The sequence below is a fragment of the Pungitius pungitius genome, chromosome 10, assembly GCF_949316345.1.
Source record: "Pungitius pungitius chromosome 10, fPunPun2.1, whole genome shotgun sequence".
Lineage (NCBI taxonomy): Eukaryota > Metazoa > Chordata > Actinopteri > Perciformes > Gasterosteidae > Pungitius > Pungitius pungitius.
The window spans coordinates 3959878-3983607 of NC_084909.1; the positions used below are offsets into that span (position 1 = coordinate 3959878).

General features: G+C 50.4%; 1 protein-coding gene across 2 annotated transcripts; it reads left to right on the forward strand.

Moving 5' to 3' along the window:
• The first annotated feature begins 819 nt into the window (after positions 1-819).
• adcy5 (adenylate cyclase 5) lies at positions 820-23539 on the forward strand. 2 transcript variants are annotated; one of them, XM_037488038.2, is made up of 21 exons: positions 820-2241; positions 12365-12514; positions 12864-12985; positions 14386-14497; positions 14612-14739; positions 14973-15131; positions 15207-15348; positions 16321-16458; positions 16584-16606; positions 17122-17266; positions 17468-17565; positions 17784-17871; positions 18005-18121; positions 18186-18338; positions 19049-19236; positions 19323-19346; positions 19490-19622; positions 19947-20210; positions 20548-20752; positions 20838-20962; positions 21698-23539. In XM_037488038.2, the coding sequence occupies exons 1-21, from the start codon at positions 1318-1320 to the stop codon at positions 21824-21826; spliced, it is 3567 nt and encodes a 1188-aa protein (XP_037343935.2). In that variant the 5' UTR covers positions 820-1317; the 3' UTR covers positions 21827-23539. The 2 variants fall into 2 exon arrangements, with proteins under 2 accessions (XP_037343935.2, XP_062421022.1); XM_062565038.1 differs by having other exon boundaries at positions 821-2241; positions 17107-17266.
• The last annotated feature ends 191 nt before the right edge of the window (positions 23540-23730 follow it).

Below are 23730 nucleotides of genomic sequence, written 5' to 3' on the forward strand. Positions count from 1 at the left end.
CACATTAGCACACAGTGTGAGGCGTCGTCTCTGTGTCACATGTTGAATACGTGATCTTTATCTTTGTCCAGGTTTTATCTGTGGTGATAAATTCACTCTTTGATTTATTAATGTCAGTCAATGAAAACCACGTATTCATTTACAAAGAATAGAAAGCATCAGATCCTCACACTTCAGAAGCTACGGACAGATTCGTGTTTGACGTGTTCTCTGATTGGATGATTGATCGACTTGAACTGAAGTCATGAGAGGAGGAAAAGAGGTGAAAGAAGGAGAAGCTCCATTATTTATTCATGGTGGAGAGATTGTAAAACATAAAGGACACATTTCAATGAGAGGATGGAGACACCCCCCCCCCCCGCCTCCCCAGAGCGTCAGTGTGCCCCCCAGCTGTGAGAACAGGCTCCGCCCATTCATCGAAGGGGGCGGGGGTGTTTCGCTTTTTTGCCACTGATCGACCGGCCCGTCGTCCAATAACAGCGCGCCTCCTCCATCGGGAGCGCGCAGAAAGCACAAACGGTGGAATGCCCCCCCACCTCTTCCCCTCCTGCCCGTTAAAGCGGTAGATGTGTTGTGATGCCACGCGCCTCCTAACGCACACTAACGCTGCGCGAGGAAACTCACCGGGGCCCCCGCGGACACGTTGGCACCGAGGGGTTGGGGGCGGGGGGGGGCATCGGAGCAGTGGTGGACAGCTGTTGGGACATTGATCGACTGATCGACCGCGCGGAGACGCAGCGCCATGCACCGAGGAGGAGGAGCGGCTGAGTTTAGCCTCCTGGGGAGGGCTGTGTGTGCGTGTTGGAGGGGGGAGGGGGGAGGGGGGGGGCGTGATGATGCGCTTTTTGCTCAGTGCCGCTGCATCGAGCCCTGAGGGGGCCACATGGGATTCACCTCCGGCGCCTCTTCCACGTTAGATTCTCGCGCGGGACGTAATTGACTGATGCGCGCGCGTCTCCGGGGACCCGCGTGCTGCTTTCGCTGCTTAATTGGCCCGATGATGTAGAGCCGAGTCCACCTGGATCCGACGTGGTGGCGAAGCTGGCTCCCCTGTGACTTCTGCGCATGTTTATTCCCAAGGCCCCCTCCACCCCCCCTCTCCCCCACCGCCCCCCCGCCCCTCCCCTCCCCTCCGTTGGGTCTTGCTTTGGAGAACCTCATCTGTACTTTATTGATTTGTATGTGGGTGGTCAGTTTTGGGGACCTATGGGAAGCCTAACCTATGACGGACCCTGCGGGACTCGATAGTTTCCGGGATTGTCCGGTGGAGCTGAACTTCGTGTGCCGGTGGAGGCGCGTTGCCTCCCGGTGCCCGACATGTCCAGATCAAACAGCGTCAGCCCGCCCGGAGCCGGTGCGCCCGGGCCGAGGGGAGGGACCGAGCACAGATCCGCCTGGGCAGAGTCGGAGTCCGTGGCCAACGGGTGCCCATACCCGGCCAGGTCCCCGCGAGAGAAGCCCCCCCGGACCAGCAGTCGGTGGCGGGAGGAGGATGAGCAGGAGCCCCGGCGGCCCGGGAGAACCGCCACGACGACCGTCAGCCGCGTCAGCTTCAGGTCCCGCTCGGCTTGGCAGGACCATGGCGAGGAGAGACCGACGCGTCCCGACGGCGAGGTGCGACCCAAGTCCGTGGAGTTAGGTCTGGAGGAGCGGGGGGCCAAGCCGAGGGCCGACGAGGGGGGCGAGGTCATGCCCGAGGTGAGCTTCTCTCTGGCGGCCTGCTGCTCCGGCGTCATGCACATTTTCAAATCCAAGAAGTTCCAGTCGGAGAAGCTGGAGCGTCTCTACCAGCGCTACTTCTTCCGCCTGAACCAGAGCAGCCTGACGATGCTCATGGCGGTGCTGGTCCTGGTCTTCACCGTCATGCTGGCCTTCCACTGCTCCGGCGCCGGGCCGGCGAGGCCCAGCGCCGCGTACGTGTCGGTGTTCTCCGTGGCCATCTTCCTCACGCTCGTCCTCATGGTGGTGTGCAACCGGAACGGGTTCCACCAGGACCACATGTGGATCGTGTGCTACGTGGTGATCCTGCTGGTGCTGGTGGTGCAGGTGGTCGGGGTGCTGCTGGTGCGCCCCAGGAGCGCGTCCGAGGGCATCTGGTGGACTGTGTTCTTCATCCACGTCATCTACACGCTGCTCCCCGTGAGGATGCGCGCCGCGGTCATCACCGGAGTGATTCTGTCCGCCGTCCACGTGTCCGTGTCCTGGGTGCTGAACGGCGTGGACAGCTTTCTGTGGAAGCAGGTACGTGGGGGGACTAAACGATGTTCCGTGATCTGCGGGGCTCTGCAAGCGGCTCTCAGCCGGGGGGAGGTCACGCCGGGTCACTGTTCATTTACAAGAAGCTTCCACACAAAGCTACCAGAGCGTGGCCATTAGGAGAAATATCCCATTCAGGGTTTTATTTATTTAGCATGTCACTTAAACACGGTGAAACTTAGTTAAATAACTAAGCTGCTGGTCTCTATAGACAAAGACTCTGCTTTAGGCTGTAGATTCTGGTCGCTATGGCAACTTGGCTCGTTGCCCCTCAGGGTTGCAGAAACCGTGTGCATAAGATCATCAGGGAGGCCGTGCCCATCTTATAATAGTCTGTGACTTGGGGGCAATTTAGAAAAGAACAAGCAGATGCTCTGATGTTAGTCCCTCAACAGCAGGGTTGATCCTCCAGTCATGTGTTAAAGCTGCATTCTGTGCGGTGACCAGCAGGGGGCGACTCCTCTGCTCCCATAGACGTCTATGAGGAAATGACTCTACTTCTCTCTTGATTTATTCCCTCAGTAAACATTGTGAACATGAGTTCATGGTCTCAGTCTCTAGTTTCAAGTCTTCTTCAATGCAGCATGATGTTCATTTAGTGAATGATGGTCCATTTGCTGGTCTGGTTGCATAAATGTATTTATTTATTTGTGCACATTCCCACCAGGAAGCTTCTGTTTGGGTTTCACTGCTCATTTCAGCTCTCGTTTATTAAAGACGAATATTTATTGTCGCTCGCTGTCGGGTTGCGTCATTGTTTGTTTAACATATAAATCTCTTTTCATTAGAATGCCAAAGATGTTTATCTGACGTGTCTGTGGGAGCATGTTAGTGATGCAGCAGCTTCCTATTGGCCATGGACCTTCTGATTGTGTTATTGTGGACTGAAGGGTCACATATCTGAGCCGTAAGCTGCTTTAAAAAAGAGGCTTTCCCTGTGGGCCCCGGAGCGCTGGAAAGACTTGAGCTTGTTTGTTTTCCTTCAGCTGGACTCGTAATGAAGTGACAGCGGATGCGTCCTAATGAGCTCCTCATGAAGTCTTCACACCACACATTCCTGCAGAGCGGCTGGTCTGTGGCGAATGCTTCTGGGCGTCAGACATCTCTCTTCTAGCTCTGATTAAGTGTTTAACCTTCCTTCAGCTCTGGTAGCCATCTTTTGATTTGTTGTGTTCGGGCTGAGTTTTCCTCCTCAGAGGCATCGAGCTGAGGACTCTGATACCAACATTGTTAAATAAGCGTTATGTGTGTTTATCGCTGAGCTCTAAGGCTGATGGGTAGTTTCCACTGCCGACGTTCATTAAGGAAGGAATTCCGTCTCCTGCTGTGATGCTGATGAGAGCTTCTGCTCCTTGTTTGTTTCATGCTAACAGGACTATTCAGTCTGATAACGAGGTCCTGTCAGCTGAGACTGTCGGTTCCCCCTGACCTTCACCTCCTGACCAGGAGGAGGGAGGCGTGGGGGGGGGTTCTTAGCTGCAGCTTGTCGCCATGACGACGGGGTCCCGTCCCGTGAAGAGGAGTGACAGTATTTGTGGTCATTGATGACGCGTTTTATGTTGTGTCAGTTTTTGATGATTTGTTGACAAAGTGATCAGTTAGATCTGAAAATGCACTTATTAAGTCGCTTTGGTTCAAAGCGTCAGCTAAATGACATGTGATGTAATGTTTGTATCATGGAAGCACCCTTGGGTATCACCTTCTTTAAATCTGGCCTTCAAGGAGCACTTGAGTGGAGGAGCATGTCCATCCATGACAGCGCCTCGAGACGTGACCACTGGTTTATTATGAGGAGAGAATCTCAAGAGGACATCTGAGAGCCAACAGCATCCCGCAATAAGCAACCAACCCAGGAAGTAAACAGCTGCGGCCCACACGCATCCACTGGCTTTGTCGATGGAGCACATTCAGGTCCAAAGGAGACGATGACTTTGTCTCAACAGGAACTAGGATGGTGAGAAGTGAGCGGATGACACAGCAGTCAGAGCGCTAAACCTTCCTCCTCAACTCTGTGGAACCCTCCAACAGTTCATGTCCTTGTGTTTATGGCCACAGCTGTCCACATCCTGTGGGACACGTCTTATAATAGATAAATGTAAGTACATCATGTTGTATTAACACAGACTTAAACCCATGTTTACAATGTTTACTGAGGGAATAAATCAAGAGAGAAGTAGAGTCATTTCCTCATAGACGTCTATGGGAGCAGAGGAGTCGCCCCCTGCTGGCCACTACACAGAATGACGCTGTAGCTCATGATGCTGACGCCCACAGGTGGGGGGGGCTTTAGGAGGAGCACGTCTCCAGGGGGGGCACATAACGTGTGGGGGATCGATAACAGATGCCGATCACTTATTGGTGTTCAGCAGCACAGCCAATCATTTCTTCTTCTTCTTCTCTGTGCAGCGGTGTCACAGACCGGCTGCTGCTCACACTCTTTAAACACACTCCCTGTAGCCTGTTGTCTCCTTGTTGCTCGGCAACCACAACGCTAAATGTTTTCTGAGAAACCGTTAGAACCGGACAAGGACGGTGGTTCACTGGAGGGTTGTACCTTCTCCCCCCTGGGGGGGGGGGGGGGGGTCCCTGCCGATTATTATTGTAATGTAACATTCAGAAACAGCCTGGACGTGTTGTGATGTAACCCGGCGTGAGAGGGGACACCCTGTGTGTGTTGTTCCACATGTCTGTAGTAGATGCTTTAAACCTCACGAATACGACGCTCGATATCCAGGGAGACGGCTACTTCCTGTCTCCACCCCCGGCCCGCCATATGCTGCCCGACTCGAGCGGAGGGTGAGGCGCCAATCACTCTGTGGGGGGGGGGGGGGGGAAGTTACAAGAAAGCTGAGGGCTTGAAGCAGATTGTTTTGGGCATTTTGAGGGCAAAACACAGGCATGAAACCCCCCCCCTTAAAGGTTCCTGTTCACAAAGCAACGTCCTTGTTGTGACCAAGCAGTGGACACCCGTCCAACATTCCCTCTGCTCTCATCGCTGCTCGGTAACCAGTATGGTTGGTGGACACCATCACTGCAAAGATACTTTAGAATGCGCCTTTATTTTGAAATCCCCACAGCACGTTTGCGTGGTCATTCTCATGCGAGCGCACTTCCTTCCTACGGATCCTCCACTATAGATGATCTACCTGATGCTCTTCAGCCGTCTCCATCTTGTATTTGTTCAACCAGTGAACAGGAAGTTACCTCATCTGGACTGAGGAGGAGACGCTCTGATGGGACAGACCTGTCAATCCTTGTGTAGCCCCGCCCTAAATGGTCAGCTGGACTCTGACTGGACCATAGTTTACTAAAGAGGACTTCATTCCAAAACAATGCTTCATAAACACAACGCTTCCATCGAGCTTCCTCTCTGGGACCAATGCAGTGGGAATCCTCTGAGGACATAAAAGACACTCAGAGACACTCGACACCCTCCTGGAGCTGATTGGACCACGTGCTCAACGTGCGCTCACGTGCGAGTGCACGTGCACGTGCACGGTGCCATTAGCACAAGCTGCCTTTGTCGAGGCGGCACGAAGAGTCCAGTGAGCATCATGTGCCACGATGCGAATTGTGGAAAGTAAACCATCATCATCGGTAATGAATGCAAAGCCATTGTCCCGTCTTCAGGTCTTTGAGGGGGGGCTCTCCTGCTCACCGATGACTCACCGGTGAACCAAACTGGAAAATAGTTCATTCTGGGTTCATAGATGATAAAATGAGAACATGAACATGAAGTAAGACACAAAGACACTTTACATTTCCCATTAATACATTTTATTTATAAAATATTCATCTTCTTAAAGTCAAACAAAGGGACCAAACGAGTCTCCTCTGTTTATTCTGGGTATTTTTAGGCTGGAGCTACAAACCGAGGTTATCGAGGCTCTGTGTATTCTAACTGCAGCGGGTGGGGGGGGGCAGTACAGGACGCCTGGCCTTATATGGAGGGAGTCTGAGGCCGCTGCAGCAGCAGGTCAGAGGTCAGCTCATGACTCCATGTAACCAAAGTGTACTTAGTGAGTTCCAGAGGAGCCGAGGCAGTGTGACCCCCCCACACAGACTGTGTGTAGATAGACTTGGTCTCGATTTAACTATTTGATAGTATTAATAGTCCTGTTAAATAGCAAAACATGATCAGTAGATAGGAGCTTCATGTGGAGCGTGATGGGGGCGTGATGGAGGCGTGATGGGGGGGTGATGGAGGTGTGATGGGGGCGTGATGGCGGGGTGATGAAGGTGTGATGGGGGGGTGATGGGGGCGTGATGGCGGGGTGATGAAGGTGTGATGGGGGCGTGATGGAGGTGTGATGGCGGTGTGATGGAGGCGTGATGGGGGGGTGATGGAGGTGTGATGGCGGTGTGATGGAGGCGTGATGGGGGGGTGATGGAGGTGTGATGGAGGCGTGATGGGGGGGTGATGGAGGTGTGATGGAGGCGTGATGGCGGGGTGATGGAGGTGTGATGGGGGCGTGATGGCGGGGTGATGGAGGCGTGATGGGGGCGTGATGGCGGGGTGATGGAGGCGTGATGGGGGCGTGATGAAGGCGTGATGGAGGCGTGATGGCGTTGTGATGGGGGCATGATGGAGGCGTGATGGGAGCGTGATGTTAAAACGTGGAATGTTCATATTTATTTATTATTTATTTATATGGGTCAGAAGTGGTATGATCGGTATGTGGGTCTCTCTCTGTATTTGACCCTTTTATAGATATGTTTTCATTAATATGCTTTCTGCTCATTCAGATGCTTTGTGAGCGAGTTGGAGGAGACACTTCAGGCTGAGATAATAGAGAAAAAAGAGGTAAATCCTCATTGCTCTGGTTCTCTTTAAGTGAAGCCTTAGCTGCATTCTGTGTGGTGACCAGCAGGGGGCGACTCCTCTGCTCCCATAGACGTCTATGAGAAAATGACTCTACTTCTCTCTTGATTTATTCCCTCAGTAAACATTGTAAACATGAGTTTATGGTCTCAGTCTCTAGTTTCAAGTCTTCTTCAATAAAACATGATGTTCATTTAGTGATTGATGGTCCATTTAGAGTCAAACAGACCATAAAGCAGGGGATGCTTTAGGGTGGGGCTACACGCTGATTGACAGGTCTCTAATAGACCATAAAGCAGAGGATGCTTTAGGGCGGGGCTACACGCTGATTGACAGGTCTCTAACAGAGAGAGAGAGGTCTGAGAATGTTGTTCGACAATAGAAACATATTTGTGTTGAATGTCATCTGGTAGACAACATGCTTCCCTTAGAGATGATTCACTGGAGGCTTAGAGAATGATTTGTCCATGTAAAGAATGTGTTAGCATGCTAACATTAGCTACTTAGCAGTAAAGAGCAAACACGGCCTGATGGGAGCGTCGGTAGTTTTGCAGGAAGTCGGTCATTAAAGGTTCAAATGTTGGACCGAATGTGTCACAAAGTTCTGAGGATTCATTTTCTGAGCTCATGAAGTTAGATTTTTTTTCTCATGAAGACGTTCTGTTTAAAGGAAAAGTGGGGGGTTGAAAATAATTCATCAGTCCTTCGCTGTGATGCATCTGACATCAGAAACCAACCAGCCATAAATACACGGACCGTCCTCAAGGATCATGATATCTGATCAGCTTCTTACTGGCTGTGGTTAAAGCTCATTATCACGTTTGACAGCGTTAATGGCTTAAAGCTCAGGATGTGACACGTTTTAAAATATGTTGCCAACCAATCACACAGCTAGAGACTAAGTTGGGTCTGATAGTCACTCTTCACTGGACTCATGGTCACCATCCCATAATGACCTGTTCCTGCAGCATCACCCGCCCTGTGTTCTCACGTTAGTGTGAACGCTGCACCTGCTGCACAGTGCTAAGCTACGTTTATGTTGTTAAGTCAATACATTGGTTTTCCTTTTTAAAAACATAAATACATTTTAACAGCACATAAATCTCATTGGGAGATGTTGTGGGTCAAATGAATCCACTATCATCAGATTCCCCACCTGGATATTGAAATATGGATTTGTTTGCAGTCAGAAGCTCCGGAGGGGAAACGGCGTGGAGGTCTATGTGTTGACATCAAAGGGTCAGTCTGTAGCTGTGGAATCTTCTCTTTTTGAAGCACTGGATGAAAAATTAAAGTGTTTTTGTTGGTGGGCTTGTCTTTCTTCTTCAAAGGCGTGACTCACAGGATGACCTTTTCAGTTCAGTTCCTGTGAGGCATCGGCGCCGCTTGAGAGCACGTTTGTGGCAGAAATGCGATGGCGAGACACAACATTCAGTCCGTAGAGCCACATTAATACTTAACAATACTATATTTACATCCATGCTGCTCCTTTGTATAATCTCAATCTTTAAACCAGAACAGCTTGCCAGAACATTTCACCCCATAAAGATGCGATAATTAATAAAAGCCCTCCGATGACCCCCCGACCCCCCGTGATAATGACTCCACGCCATCGAGCCGTTTCCATTAGAGGCGTTTAATTTAATGTACATGCAGAGTGCACTTCAGCCTCCCCCGAACACGGCGGTGTAATAATAGCAGTCTTATGCGGTCGCCATGGCGACGGCCAAACACAGCCAAACAGAAGCTTTCCTTTGGTGTTTTTGTGTTTTTTTGCATTAACCGAGCAGCTGACTCTTCGAGGTGAAATCCAGGAAAACAAGAACAGGCCGCCGGCGTCCAGCGCCGCTCACATGACCTGCAGCTCTCCCACAATGCGCCCGACTGTGCGCTCGTAATCAATGCAGATGATCTAATCAGAGGTGAAAGTCGGTCCTGGAGGACTCAGCTGACAGACTTTCAGCTGGAAATAAAGTGCAGGCTTCTTCCTCTTTGTGAGGTTTCATTCCAAAAGGAAACAATCCGGCCTTTTATTTTCTGGTCGATGAGTCGTGCACGGATCGCTCGGCTAAGCGTCACCATAGTGACCGAGGACGAGAGGCTGCAGGGAGGAAGTGCTCCCAGTTTGATTCAGGGCAAAATGCCCTTTTTAGGAGGTCCACTTCCTGTCAACTGACTGCCGTAGGAATGTTCAACATGTGACCGTTTCCCACAATGCTCGGGAAAACACAGCCTTAAAACAACAACCACACTTAAACATGTTTTTATTATTTAAATCATTCACAGCCTCCAGGAATCTTGTTTAGAATGACTATGATTATTTTGAAAGGAAGGTTCAGCTTCCTGTAGCGTAGCATCTTTTAACTTTTTAAGCGTATTGTTGGGAGCGTGTTGGAGGCATGTTATGAGCGGGTTGGAAGCGTGTTATAGGTGGGTTGGAGGTGTGTTAGGAGCGTGTTGGTGTGTTGGAGGCGTATTAAAGACGCGTTGGCGCTGTGTTATGAGCGTTTTGGAAGCGTGTTAGGGAGCGTGTTATAGGTGGGTTGGAGGCGTGTTAAAAGCACGTTGGAGGCGTGTTAGGAGCGTGTTGGAGGCGTGTTAAGAGCGTGTTCGCAGCGTGTTGGAGGCGTGTTAGGAGTGTGTTGGGGGTGTGTTGGAGGCTGGTTAGGGGTGTGTTGGAGGCGTGTTGGAGGCGTGTTAGGAGCGTGTTGGAGGCGTTTTAGGAGCATGTTGGAAGTGTGTTGGAGGCGTCTTAGGAGCGTACGGAAAGCGTGTTGGAGGCGTGTTAGGAGCGCGTTGGAGGTGTGTTGGAGGCGTGTTAGAGGCGTGTTGGGAGCGTGTTAGGAGCGTGTTGGAGGCGTGTTAGGAGCGTGCGTGTTAGGAGCGTGTTGGGGTGTGTTAGGAGCTTGTGTGTTAGGAGCGTGTTGGGGTGTGTTAGGAGCTTGTGTGTTAGGAGCGTGTTGGAGGCTGGTTAGGGGTGTGTTGGAGGCGTGTTGGAGGCGTGTTAGGAGCGTATTGAAAGCGTGTTATGAGCGGGTTGGAGGCGTGTTAGGAGCGTGTTGGAGGCGTTTTAGGAGCATGTTGGAAGTGTGTTGGAGGCGTCTTAGGAGCGTATGGAAAGCGTGTTAGGAGCGTGTTGGAGGCGTGTTAGGAGCGCGTTGGAGGTGTGTTGGAGGCGTGTTAGAGGCGTGTTGGGAGCGTGTTAGGAGCGTGTTGGAGGCGTGTTAGGAGTGTGTTGGGGGTGTGTTGGAGGCTGGTTAGGGGTGTGTTGGAGGCGTGTTGGAGGCGTGTTAGGAGCGTGTTGGAGGCGTTTTAGGAGCATGTTGGAAGTGTGTTGGAGGCGTCTTAGGAGCGTACGGAAAGCGTGTTGGAGGCGTGTTAGGAGCGCGTTGGAGGTGTGTTGGAGGCGTGTTAGAGGCGTGTTGGGAGCGTGTTAGGAGCGTGTTGGAGGCGTGTTAGGAGCGTGCGTGTTAGGAGCGTGTTGGGGTGTGTTAGGAGCTTGTGTGTTAAGAGCGTGTTGGGGTGTGTTAGGAGCTTGTGTGTTAGGAGCGTGTTGGAGGCTGGTTAGGGGTGTGTTGGAGGCGTGTTGGAGGCGTGTTAGGAGCGTATTGAAAGCGTGTTATGAGCGGGTTGGAGGCGTGTTAGGAGCGTGTTGGAGGCGTTTTAGGAGCATGTTGGAAGTGTGTTGGAGGCGTCTTAGGAGCGTATGGAAAGCGTGTTAGGAGCGTGTTGGAGGCGTGTTAGGAGCGCGTTGGAGGTGTGTTGGAGGCGTGTTAGGAGCGTATGGAAAGCGTGTTAGGAGCGTGTTGGAGGCGTGTTAGGAGCGTGTTGGGGGATGTAAAACGAGGGAAACAGGAAGGTGTAGGAGGCTGCTGGGTAAATATTGACACCTACGATGTCCTCCTCTGTTGTTTTTATGGCCTCTGCTGGCAATTATTAATCAGCCACTAAAATAACGTTAACTGCCATTGCTCCTTAATCTTATATATGGGATTCATTTTGGGTAAAAAACATCTACTTTAAACTGAGATTAGAATAATTAAATCCAACGAGGCCTATGCGAGTGAATGACGAGCACTTAGTTAATCATCTTCCTTTTATTTATTATCCTTTTATTAGATCATTATTCATTCTATCACGTCTATTTTTAATTCTATCGATCCATGATATTGTCGTCTCGCCTCACTAATAACATTAACTTTAAGCACTTTAAGTTGCATCTCATTCCTTTAAAAGCTGCTCTGTTGATTGATAGATTATTGATACATTAGGAGGCCTTCTGTCACAGCTGTGACTCATTAAACACTCAATACTAGAAACCAGGACAAAGGGAAGAGTCTCCTCAGGGGACACAGTAGATGGACAGCTGCTAAATAACAACAATGGTGTTGCAGGAAGTTTGGAGCTTGTCTGAACCACCACTCGCATTAAAGGTAGAAGAGGTATGAAGGCCTTTTATATCCGTAGTACAGGTAGACAATGCAATGACACCTGTAGTTATTCATTATTTATGTTTAGAATATGTTTGGAGTTGTTCTGTGACATCATAACAGATGTGTATACATATACACCTCTGTACACGTGTGCATGCTTCTACTCTCCCGGGTGCTCCTAGGTTTCCCAAACACGGCGCCGGGCAGTATTAATAGAAGAAGGCTTGTATTGCCCCGTTGGGAGGCTTTATCTGATGCTTTGGCGTTTCCATGGCAGCGCGGGGGCCGCCGTGCTGCTGCAGCTGGCTGGATGAGTCCTCGGTAAACGTCTCACTGGGACCTTTTCAGAGTGTTCCCCACCAGGCGGCAGATGTTACATCCATGGATGCATCACACAGGCTCCTCGGGTCGTCTGCAAGTCGATGGAGCATCGCGTTTGTTCTTTTCGCTGGTTGTAGAAAGCCAAGATGGCGGCGGCCAAGTCCCCAAAAGTGGAGCCTTTAAACGTCCCCCCCCGGGTGCCCAGACTTGACCTGGTGGAGACGTGCTGCGTTTTGGTCTGGTTTGTTCCGGGGACACAGAGCGTGAGTCGGCCCATTAGACGGGAGGAATGCCAGAACCAGGGCTCGCCGCATGGACGCCGTGTCCGTTGTGGCTCCGCTGAGGCGCACTCATCAGAGGGAGGGACCCAAAGGGACCACCCAGAAGCCTACAGCCCGACCTTCTGCCCCGGGGTCACACACACCTGCGAACATCCTCGTCTTGGTTTGTTTGCTGCTGTTGTTCTGTCTCTTCTCTCTACGACTCCCTTCTCATCTCAGGCCATCTTTTGCTGCTGGCCCCGTCCCCACAGATCGTGTCCAACGTGCTGATCTTCTCCTGCACCAACATCGTGGGGGTGTGCACCCACTACCCCGCCGAGGGCTCCCAGAGGCAGGCCTTCCAGGAGACCAGGGAGTGCATCCAGGCCCGCCTGCACTCGCAGAGGGAGAACCAGCAGCAGGTGAGATCAGGGTTCCACCCACAAGCTCCTCAGCAGGATCTACCAAGAACCTAGGAGCCCCCCCAGGGGACCTGCTTATACCAGAAACGTTTCTGGTGAAGCAGAAGGTGGAGAAATGATTTCCTCTTCCACAAAAAGTCAGAGAACATAAATGAACATGATGAAACACAGCAGTTTTTGAATGACAATAAAATTGCCATGATATGTTTTTGTGTCACGTTGCCTCCTCCCCACTCTCACTCACTCACTCACACACACACACACACACACACACACACACACGCACACGCACACACGCACACACACTTTGCTTACCTTGCACTTCTTAATGTACCACACTCTCCTGCAGGAGCGTCTTCTGCTCTCAGTGCTTCCTCGCCACGTTGCCATGGAGATGAAGGCCGACATAAACGCCAAGCAGGAGGACATGATGTTTCACAAGATCTACATCCAGAAGCACGACAACGTCAGGTACACACACACACACACACACACACACAGAAGCTGCAATAAATAACACTTTTTTCTCACTGTTTATTGACTGGTAGCTTTAATCAGATTGGCATCTTTCCAACGGTCCTTGAACACATCGTTTCTGTGTCAGTGAAGGCAGAGAAAGCAAAGCTTTACAATGAACACATATGAATACATAGGAAGATAAACTGATATTTATCTTTTAAACCACAATTTACTCAGACTGCAACTGGGATGAAATCTAAACTTGACCAAATGTATTTCATCACAAATGAACTAAACGTGTGATTCCTTCTGTGACAAAGGGCCACTCGAGAACAACACTGCATGCGTATCAACATCAAGCCCACGATAGATTCTAAAAGTAATGGAACCACAGAAGGAGAAATATGTTCTGGTGGAGGTGTGCACATCACACACACACACACACACACACACACACAACGTGAAACGTTGCTGCATCACGACTGTAAAACACACCGTGCTTTAATCGGGGTTTAATCCAGTCTGCTGCAGCCCACCCACGGAGGTCCCGTTGGGGGGGGGGGGGTGCAGGCGTTGCCACGACAACAACAGGCTGCGTGGTATTTTCCTCACCTGTCTCTTGCACACAGGATCATTATTATGAACAGGAGTATGCACCTGTCATTAGTCATACTAATACTACTGTTAGTACTACCTACTACCTAGTACTACTAGTATTAGTGGTGCCGTGGATCTGAAGGAACCTTTAGGTGTGACACCAGGTGGAGGTGGAGGAACAACACGCTGCCTGTAGTTGGTCTTCTTCATCTGTTACCTCACTGAGGTCTTCATCACTGCTTTTATTGGCTGCTCTCTATGAAGAAGGAGTCATGTGACACATCGGTGAGATGGAGAATCTCTTTGTAGTCGAGTGAATCAGAGCACAGAGCCAGGGGGGTGAGGGCACAGGAGATGAGCGGGTGATGGATAAAATGAGCAGGATGAATGGATGAGAAGGTGGGGTGAGGGGGGGCAGAGTCAGGAAGTCAGCGTCCCCACAAACAACCAATAGGATTCTTCCATTGGCTTGGTGAATAACGGGTCAAATGAGGAAGTCTCCAGTTTGCACAAACAAAGCTTGAGACCAGTAAGCCCCCCAGGCAGGAACCACCAGGTGCAGAGGAGCGTTGGGACCTCCGGGGGGAGCACTGTTCGTTGCTCCCTCCTGGACCATCGAGCGTCGGGTTCCTGGGGGGTCCAATCAGAACATCATCTAAACACACAGTTAGCCTAGCATAGCCGGCTGCTTTTTGTGCAGCGTTACATGCATCTCAGAAACAGCTTATTTTATCTTTTTCCATCTTACTGCGATGCTACTGAACCTGTGAGAAGGCTGACCCCCCCCCCCCCCCCTCTACCTCCCTCCCCTGCAGCATCTTATTTGCAGACATCAAGGGTTTCACCAGCCTGGCGTCTCAGTGCACGGCTCAGGAGCTTGTGATGACGCTCAACGAACTCTTCGCCCGCTTCGACAAGCTGGCAGCGGTGAGAACACACACACACACACACACGCACACGCACGCGCACACACACACACACACACACGCACACACGCACTTGTGTATCCTCTGGAGCTCATGACTCCTTGGTGTCCACCAGGAGAACCACTGCCTGCGCATTAAGATCCTGGGCGACTGCTACTACTGCGTCTCCGGGCTTCCGGAGGCCCGGGCCGACCACGCCCACTGCTGCGTGGAGATGGGGATGGACATGATAGAGGCCATCTCGTGAGTACCCCCCCCCCCCCCTCCCAATCAGCCTGAAGCCCCGCCCTTCGTGGTCTGTCAATCAGCCTTTAGGCCCGCTTGACAGAAAAACGTTGTATATTGTTATTTTATTATTAATTAGTTTAATAGACATACTATGAAGCTGGTTTCATTAGGAGGTTTCATTAGGAGGATGAATTACATACATTTAGTGCTTACCTGTAGAACCTTAACCATCACCCCGGCTCCTGCAGGCTGGTCCGTGAGGTCACCGGGGTCAACGTGAACATGCGGGTGGGCATCCACAGCGGCCGGGTGCACTGCGGCGTGCTGGGACTCAGGAAGTGGCAGTTCGACGTCTGGTCCAACGACGTCACGCTGGCCAATCAGATGGAGGCGGGGGGGCAGGCCGGGTAAGTCGCAGCTCGGCCGCTGACTGACCTCAGAGCAGCTGAGCGCAGCGCGTCAACGCGTCTTTGTCCTTCCAGGCGCATCCACATCACCAAGGCCACGCTGAACTACCTGAACGGGGACTACGACGTGGAGGAGGGCGCGGGGGGGGAGCGGAACGCCTACCTGCTGAAGCACCACATCGAGACCTTCCTCATCGTGGGCTGCAGCCAGAAGCGGGTACGGGGGGGGGGTCACCCTTTGACAAAAGGTTCAAATACATATCCAGTATAAAAACGGAAGGAAATACACTTTAAACTAATTTGAGTTTTAGTGCAAAAAACAACTTTAAGTCTACTTAAAGTCTACTTTTTTTTCTACGTTTTCTAAAGTGCTCGTTTATATTGGTTGAAATCTTTAACAATTTAAGGAATTCTTCACTTCCAATGATCATAAAAGGGTTTTTCTGCCGTGCTTTGAACAAAGTAAAGTTTTATAAACTATTTAAATGTTTCAAACCTTGTGCGTAAACATTCCAACGCACCCGAAAATATGCCTCGAACCTGCAGAGAGACGTTTGGTTATTGAGGCTTGAAACAACACAAACGGGGGGGGGGTGAACGCAGAGAGCTTCTTCTGATGGGACACACGTGGGGACCCTGGTCATGTGACATGTGTGACATGAAGCTGCTGATCCTCTCTCTTGTGTTTTTGAGGAGCGCCTCCTGCAGGACACGTATCACATATCAGCTCCGTAAGAAGACAAAGTTTGACAGGCCACAATCACAATAACAATAACAATAATAATAATAATGATCAAATTACCTCTCAGCAAAATAGAACGAAGGCTCTGAGAATCACAAATAAAGCCCTTTCATCTGTCACCATGTGACCGAACATGTGGAGCCGTCGTCATCAGAAACACAAATTATTTGAAAAGGCAAAACAACAGAAATGAATTAGCTCGAAATAATAATGAGACGAAAGATGAAATCAGCTTGAAAGTCGAGGCCTTTCTGTGTAAGAATGTGTCACATATTTTGTCCATAGAACTGGAGCTTCATTCTCAGAGGCCCTGAGCTGCAGTTCCTAAAACGTACATCGTGTGGGTCACAGCTACGCGTGAATGAGTCATGTGATCGAAATGGAGGACGGGATTGGTGGAAGCGAAATAGGACGTAAACGTTAACAGAGCGGCTCGCTGGTTTTCAGAAGGAGGAGAAGGCCTTGATCGCCAAGATGAACCGGCAGAGGACCAACTCGCTGAGTCACAACAGCGGCCACTGGACCGACCGGCCCTTCTACAACCACCTGGGGGGCCACCAGGTCTCCAAGGAGATGAAGAGAATGGTGAGCAGCATCAGGGTGGGGGGGGGGGGGACCTCTCATGTGCACAGATTGGAAGAACAGATCTTTGATTTGTACATGTTAATCTGCATCTGATTAATATCCATCCATCCATTTTTTCCTCTCAGGGATTTGAAGACCCCAAAGACAAGTGAGTATCCGACGCCACCTCAGCTGCAAATAGTAAATACAGAGATGAAGAGCATCAGATCTGAGGAACCCTCTGATAAATAACAAATAACTGAAAATATAACTTCTTCCCCATCAAATGGCATGAAGATGCTAAAATATTTAAAAGTAAGTAGTAAGAAAAATGATTACAATAATTATTAAAGGCTATGATTGAACCTTCCCGGCCTCATGAGTTGGTGGAGACCAAAAACAGAGCTAGAAGAAACCTAGATCAAGTTCTCACTTGGTCACATGTGTCTTCTCCCTAAAGCTTCTCTAAAAGGAGATGAAAATGATCAGGAAGTATATCCGGGATCAGCCGCTAAAATCCACCAACTTCATGTTGAATCATCAACGAAAAACAGATCTGAGGTCAACTTCCTGTTCTCCAGTGCGTTTGATTGACACGTTGCGGCCACGTTGTGTCGCAGCAGACGGCAGTGAGAAACGATGTCACGGGTCTCCTGTCGTGTCATCCAGGAACTTCATTTTCAGAAACGCTCAGGAGAACCTGAACCCGGAGGACGAGGTGGACGAGTTCCTGGGACGCGCCATCGACGCCCGGAGCATCGACCGCCTGCGCTCTGAACACGTCAAGAAGTTCCTGCTCACCTTCAGGGAGCCCGACCTGGAGAAGAAGGTGAGTGACCGTGTCTGGGCCGAAGGAGGACGTGGGGACCTGTCAATCGGCGTGAAGCCCCGCCCTAAATGGACATCATGCCGCGTTGAAGAAGGCTGGAAACTAGAGACTGGGACCATAAACTCCTGTTTACAATGTTTCCTGAGGGAATAAATCAAGATGTCGAGATGTTCAGGTGGTGTCTCCTCCTCCCTCCTGCAGTACGCCAAACAGGTGGACTCCAGGTTCGGGGCCTACGTGGCGTGCGCCTCCCTCGTCTTTCTCTTCATCTGCTGCATCCAGATCGTCATCGTTCCAGTGTGAGTCATAGCAGCACATTAACGTCAGCGTTCAAGCATAAATGTTGTTCATGTCCACAGAAAGTGAGTCTCCTCCCAGACTTTTATATCTGAATGTAAATATATATCTGTGCATATGAGTTACTGCGTAACAAAGAGCCTAACTAATGTAAATACATGGGTAATAACAGCAGTGTAGCCCTGCTAGTGTGACCATCCTTAAAGCTGCGTGTCTGCAGCTCCGGGCTGATGGCGGCCTTCTTCGCGGCGGCGCTGCTCGTCCTGGCGGCCGTCATGTTGGTGTCCACCGTGTACTGCTGCTTCGGGGTCAGTTCCCTCCTGATGGTCCGGTTCTTCATCCTGTACACCCTGATGATCGGTCTAGCGGTCGATCACAGGCGAGCCGTGGATCAGCTGTGAGCGCAGGTGATCATCCCGAGTGTGTGACCTTTGACCCCAGGTGTTCCCCGCGGCCCTGCAGAGGCTCTCCAGGAGGATCGTGCGCTCCAGACTGAACAGCACGCTGGTGGGCGTCTTTACCATCATCGTCGTCTTTCTCTCCGCCTTCATCAACATCGTGAGTAAACCCCCTCCCCCCCCCCCGGACTCGGGTCCTGTCACTGACCTTTGACCTCCTCCAGTTCACCTGCAGCAGCCTGGACCTGCGGAGATGCCTCGGGGCGGAGCTTAACATCAGCCTGGCCACCGCCTGCGACGCCCGCCTCCTCAACGTCAGCCTGGACGCCACGCTCAGCCCGTGTGGGGGCCACGCCCTCGTCTGCAGCTTACCTGAGGTACAAGTGTGCCCCCCCACTCCTTCACCTCCCCTCCTTTCCTCGCCTCCTCACGTAACAATTGTCATTTAAACTTGAGGTGTAGAACTTTGACATTTATACACATTACCGTCATCACTGCCAATCATGTGACCATTTATTTATATAGATTTTGTCGAGTCCTTACTTTAAATCCAAACTTCTAGAACTTTCTTACAGTCGTGTTTTACAGGCTACACAATTCAGGCATAACAACATAATCATTGACCACAATGATCTACAGATGTAAATGTATATATATTTATTGATAATAGGGCTGTCAACATGAACGCGTTAATCAGAAGATGGGAACTAAACGGCCGCTAGCTGCTGTCAGTTTGATCGTGAAGAGCGATTCGGTAACTGAAGATGAAAGTGAAGTGAAACAAACAAAGGCTCAACATACAGCAGAGAACTGAGCAGTTGGTGCAATTACTCCACGGGTCCATCAGAAGGGGGTCGAGTGGCAAACAGACCACATAAAGCACCACTATGCTAAGCTAGCTGCTATGCTAAGCTAGCTGCTATGCTAAGCTAGCTGCTTCTATCTCATGAATTTCAAAATGTACAATTAGGTATTTTTTGTAATATATTGACAGCCCTAATATATATATATGAATGTGAGAATGTTCTGACTCACAGGATCTTAGTGTTTACCTGTGGATGTGACCCCGCCCCCTTTGCCCCCCCAGTACTTCTCCTCCTGTGTGCTGCTCAGCCTGCTGGCCTGCTCCGTCTTCCTGCAGATCAGCAGCATCGGGAAGCTCTTCCTCATGCTCTTCATCGAGCTGCTCTACCTGCTCGTCATGGAGGTGCCCAAAGTGAGCCTCTTCGACAACCAGGACCTGCTGGTGACGGCCAACGCCATCGCCGCCGCCGCGTGAGTCCTCCGTGTGCGTGTGCGTCTTTGACTGTGTGCAGATGTTCTGACAGCTGATTGGCTCTCGTCTGCTCCTCCCCCTTTAGCGCCAACCACACGAATGGAACGAGGTGACCTGCTGACTGATGCTAACGCTAATGAGCCAACATCGAGAGGGCAGCTTGTTACTGGGGAGTTACACCCATACTGTTCATCTGAAAACACCTAGTGTGTGTGTGTGTGTGTGTGTGTGTGTGTGTGTGTTGACCTCCAGCTGTGACGTGGACTCTAAGGTTCCTCTGAAAATCATGACCCCGGTGGTCATCACCGTCTTCGTCCTCGCCCTCTACCTTCACGCCCAGCAGGTGGAGTCCACCGCCAGACTGGACTTCCTCTGGAAGCTGCAGGTCAGTGTGTGTGTGTGTGTGTGTGTGTGATCCAGTAACAGTAAGATCTGGACGGAATTATCAAAGTGATCATATTTGGACTGAGGAGGACGTGGCGATGCTTTATTAACCTCTGGTTTTGACCTGTCAATCAGCATGTAGCCCCGCCCCCTGAAGCATCCTCTGCTTTATGGTCTATTTGAGACCTGAGGGAACTTTTAAAGTATTCTATGGACACGTAGAGGTCAACATATGTATTCCATCATTCAGGTTCATCCTCTGGGGACCACGACCACCCAGCAGTAGTTGACATACTTCCTGCTTTGAACTCCCCCTCCCTGACAGGCCACTGAGGAGAAGGAGGAGATGGAGGAGCTGCAGGCCTACAACCGCCGCCTGCTCCACAACATCCTGCCCAAGGACGTGGCCGCCCACTTCCTGCAGCGCGAGCGCCGCAACGACGAGCTCTACTACCAGTCGTGTGAGTGCGTGGCCGTCATGTTCGCCAGCATCAGCAACTTCTCAGAGTTCTACGTGGAGCTGGAGGCCAACAACGAGGGCGTGGAGTGTCTGCGGCTCCTCAACGAGATCATCGCCGACTTCGACGAGGTGAGAGGCGACGGGGGGAGGAGGGGGGAGGGGGGGGAGGAGGGGAGGCTGTGGAGCTCCTTTAGTGGAGTCTCGCTGGTGCGTGTCATCAACATGACATCATCACATGACATCGTGAAGAGGATAGAAATGAAACATCTCGTCACTGCAGCGGGTCGCATCATGTCAGCAGCAAGATGGAGACCATTTTCATTTAATGAAGACTCTGAGGTTTGTTTACAAACATCCTGACCAGCTGATTCACTTGAATGTACCTTCACAACAGAGCAGAACGTATGAAGACTGATGGGGCGAGTAGAAGACGTATATGTGTTTAACCCCCCCCTCCCCCCACCAGATCATCAGCGAGGACCAGTTCCGCCAGCTGGAGAAGATCAAGACCATCGGCTCCACCTACATGGCGGCCTCCGGCCTCAACGACTCCACCTACGACCGGGCGGGGCGCTCGCACATCCGGGCGCTGGCGGACTACGCCATGAGGATGATGGACCAGATGAAGTACATCAACGAGCACTCCTTCAACAACTTCAAGATGAAGATCGGTGAGCAGGTGGGAGGGTTCCTCTCCGTGGGGGAGGCGCGCTGGTGAACAGGCTTTGTGGTAAAGTGGAATGTCTTCGCTCTCAGGCCTGAACATCGGGCCCGTGGTTGCCGGGGTGATCGGCGCCAGGAAGCCTCAGTACGACATCTGGGGGAACACGGTGAACGTGGCGAGCCGCATGGACTCCACCGGTGTGCCGGAGCGGATCCAGGTGACTGGGTTCCTCTTTAGGGGTCACCTGGCGTCGAGGGGGGGGGGGGGGGGGGGGTTAACTAGATACTGCATCGTTAGATACTGATTTAGGTTTCTTTTCAGAGCTGATTCGTTTGTAACTTTTGGTGCCAAACAGCTGGGAGTCGACGGCTGGGTGAAACAAACTGGAAGAAATCGAATGAAAATGTTAATTTGAAAAACTCTGCTTTGAAGCCTAATAACTTCAAAGCGTGTTCACATTTAGTCACAAGCCGATGATGTCGCTCAAACTCGTTGATTATCTGCAAAGAGCTGAGGTCACATTCAAAGGGGAGATGTACCTTCATGTCAGAGAGAAGAAGCTGACAAATAAAATACGATCAAAATTTAGTTAATTTTGGGTTTTAAAGGTTCCGAAGGAAAATAATAAGACCTGCTAAACAAGGCACATTATAAGTGCATTACATTGATTGCAATGAGGCCTAAAATACTGAAAATGTACACATATCATGCGTTAATTTTTTTATTCAGTGAAAGTAGAAAATAAGTTGAATATGAGTCACACCTATGATATACATAGGTGTGACTCCTCCCACATCGTTGTGACTCCTCCCCCCTCCCCCCTCAGCTGATTCCACATAGGTGTGACTCCTCCCACATTGGTGTGACTCCTCCCCATCTCTGTCCTCAGCTGATTCCACATAGGTGTGACTCCTCCCACACATGTGTGACTCCTCCCCCTCTCTGTCCTCAGGTGACTGCAGACATGTACCAGGTGCTCAGCTCCTACAACTACACCCTGGAGTACAGGGGGCTGGTCACAGTGAAGGGCAAAGGGGAGATGATGACCTACTTCCTCACTGGTGGCCCCCCGAGCAGTTAACCTCCCCCTCCAGTGAGACGTGGACTCACCTTTTGGGGGGGAGCCTCTGGCGGGCTGACGGACCTCTGATGGTTTAAAGCGGACAGAGGCAGACTTCTCACACGTTGACCTTCTGGAACTGAGGCCACATGGTGGACGGCTCAGGAGGCTCCTCCCCAGCCCGGGGGGAGGGGGGTGGGGCGGGGGGGTGGTTGGCCTGAATCTGACCAAAGATGTCCAATCGGTGGAGACATTTGTTGCTGGAGGACACTTTCATGTTTGGCCTCCTGGACAACATGAGTGTGCGTGTTTGTATTTTTATGGGCTGTGTACTATGTCTGAACTCACCCCCCTCCATGTTGTCATGGTAACGGTACGAATGGTGGAGGTCGTGACCCCCCCCAGAGGCCTGGTCAACGAACCGATAAAAACACAAAAGATGTCCAAGAGGAGCCTTTTTAATCCTGACATTTTTGTATTTCGACCATTGGAACACCAGACCCCCCCCATCCCCAGATATTTTCAGATTCTATATTTTGTACATTAATATATTTACAGACCGGCATGTTCCGCATTGCCCGCTGTTAGCTTAGCGCTGCGCCTCACAGCAGAGCCCCCCCCCCCCCCCCCCTTCATCAGATGGTACGACCCAATGAATGTCCAACATCTCCAAGAGGCCTTTCAATATGATGATGAAGATGATGATGAGGCTCATTCTGCTGTTTGGTGATGTCACGGCGTTACTCGACATGACATCACGTGGTACCAAACGCAACAGCTGGTTCTGTTCGTCTGGGCCGAGTCACGTGAAAAACACGAGACAGGAGATGGTTTCATATTTTGAGAATATTTAGAAATACGAGATCAAAGTTTAAAAGATGAAGACGAGCCACATCCAACTAAATCAGCTTTTATTTGTTTAATGCATGTTTATGTTGTTTGAATCAAATTAACTAAAAAAATAATTAGATAAGACAATAAAATTATACTTACTGTTTGAATAGTTTGTGATTAAATCTCACGGAGCTGCTACCTGAGCTCTGATTGGCCGGCTCTTGGCAGAAGTGCGACCAATCAGCTCGGGCTTCACCTTCGTGGATCAAACTTTCGAATGAACCCGATCCACAAACTGAAAGTTAAGAGCATTTTAAAAATGATTTGCCTGCTCCATTTTATAATTTTGTTTGAGTCACAAATACATTGTTTTATAATTGAATGCAAATATAATTAAACAAGTTGTAAAAGCTTTAAAAAAAGATAACCAATTATTTGTTCCTATAATGAAAACATCCTTTGAGAGACGTCTCCTACTCTGCTCAGAAATGAGCTTTTCTCCCAATGCTGCGTACCATCAGAACCACTAATGCTCACACTGGAGGAGGCGGGGTCAGAGGTCAAGTTCATGATGGGTTCATTTTGCGCTTTTGTTTTTCTCAAATGAACTGCAGAAGTGTTTCACAGGTACGTCTCAGCTTGTTCCTGCTCAGGTAGACTCACCTGGAGGAAAGGTAGGTTGTGGGTTCCAGTCCCAGGTAGAACGGTGAACGACTGCACGCTTCCTACAAACATGATCCATAGAGGCCCGAGGGACTCTCCAGCAGGGGGCAGCAGCGCTGCACCTCTCGGCTCCTTTATTGCCTCTGATGGAGGAAGCTAAATGCTAATCTCATGATTAATATCCACATTCAAAGTGAGTGAATGAACAAAGGCTGATGATAAAAGCTTCATTGGATAACTTGTGATGTTAAATTATATATATATAAAAACATAAATACACACACACTCTATACTTCTAACATTTACATCTAGAGTGGAATGAAGAAATAAAATGAAGGAATTAACTTCCGTCTGCTGGAGGTTAGTCTTCCAGCTCAGATATTTGGTTTCAATCATCATGAGGCCTGACAGAACAAGTACGAGGTCGT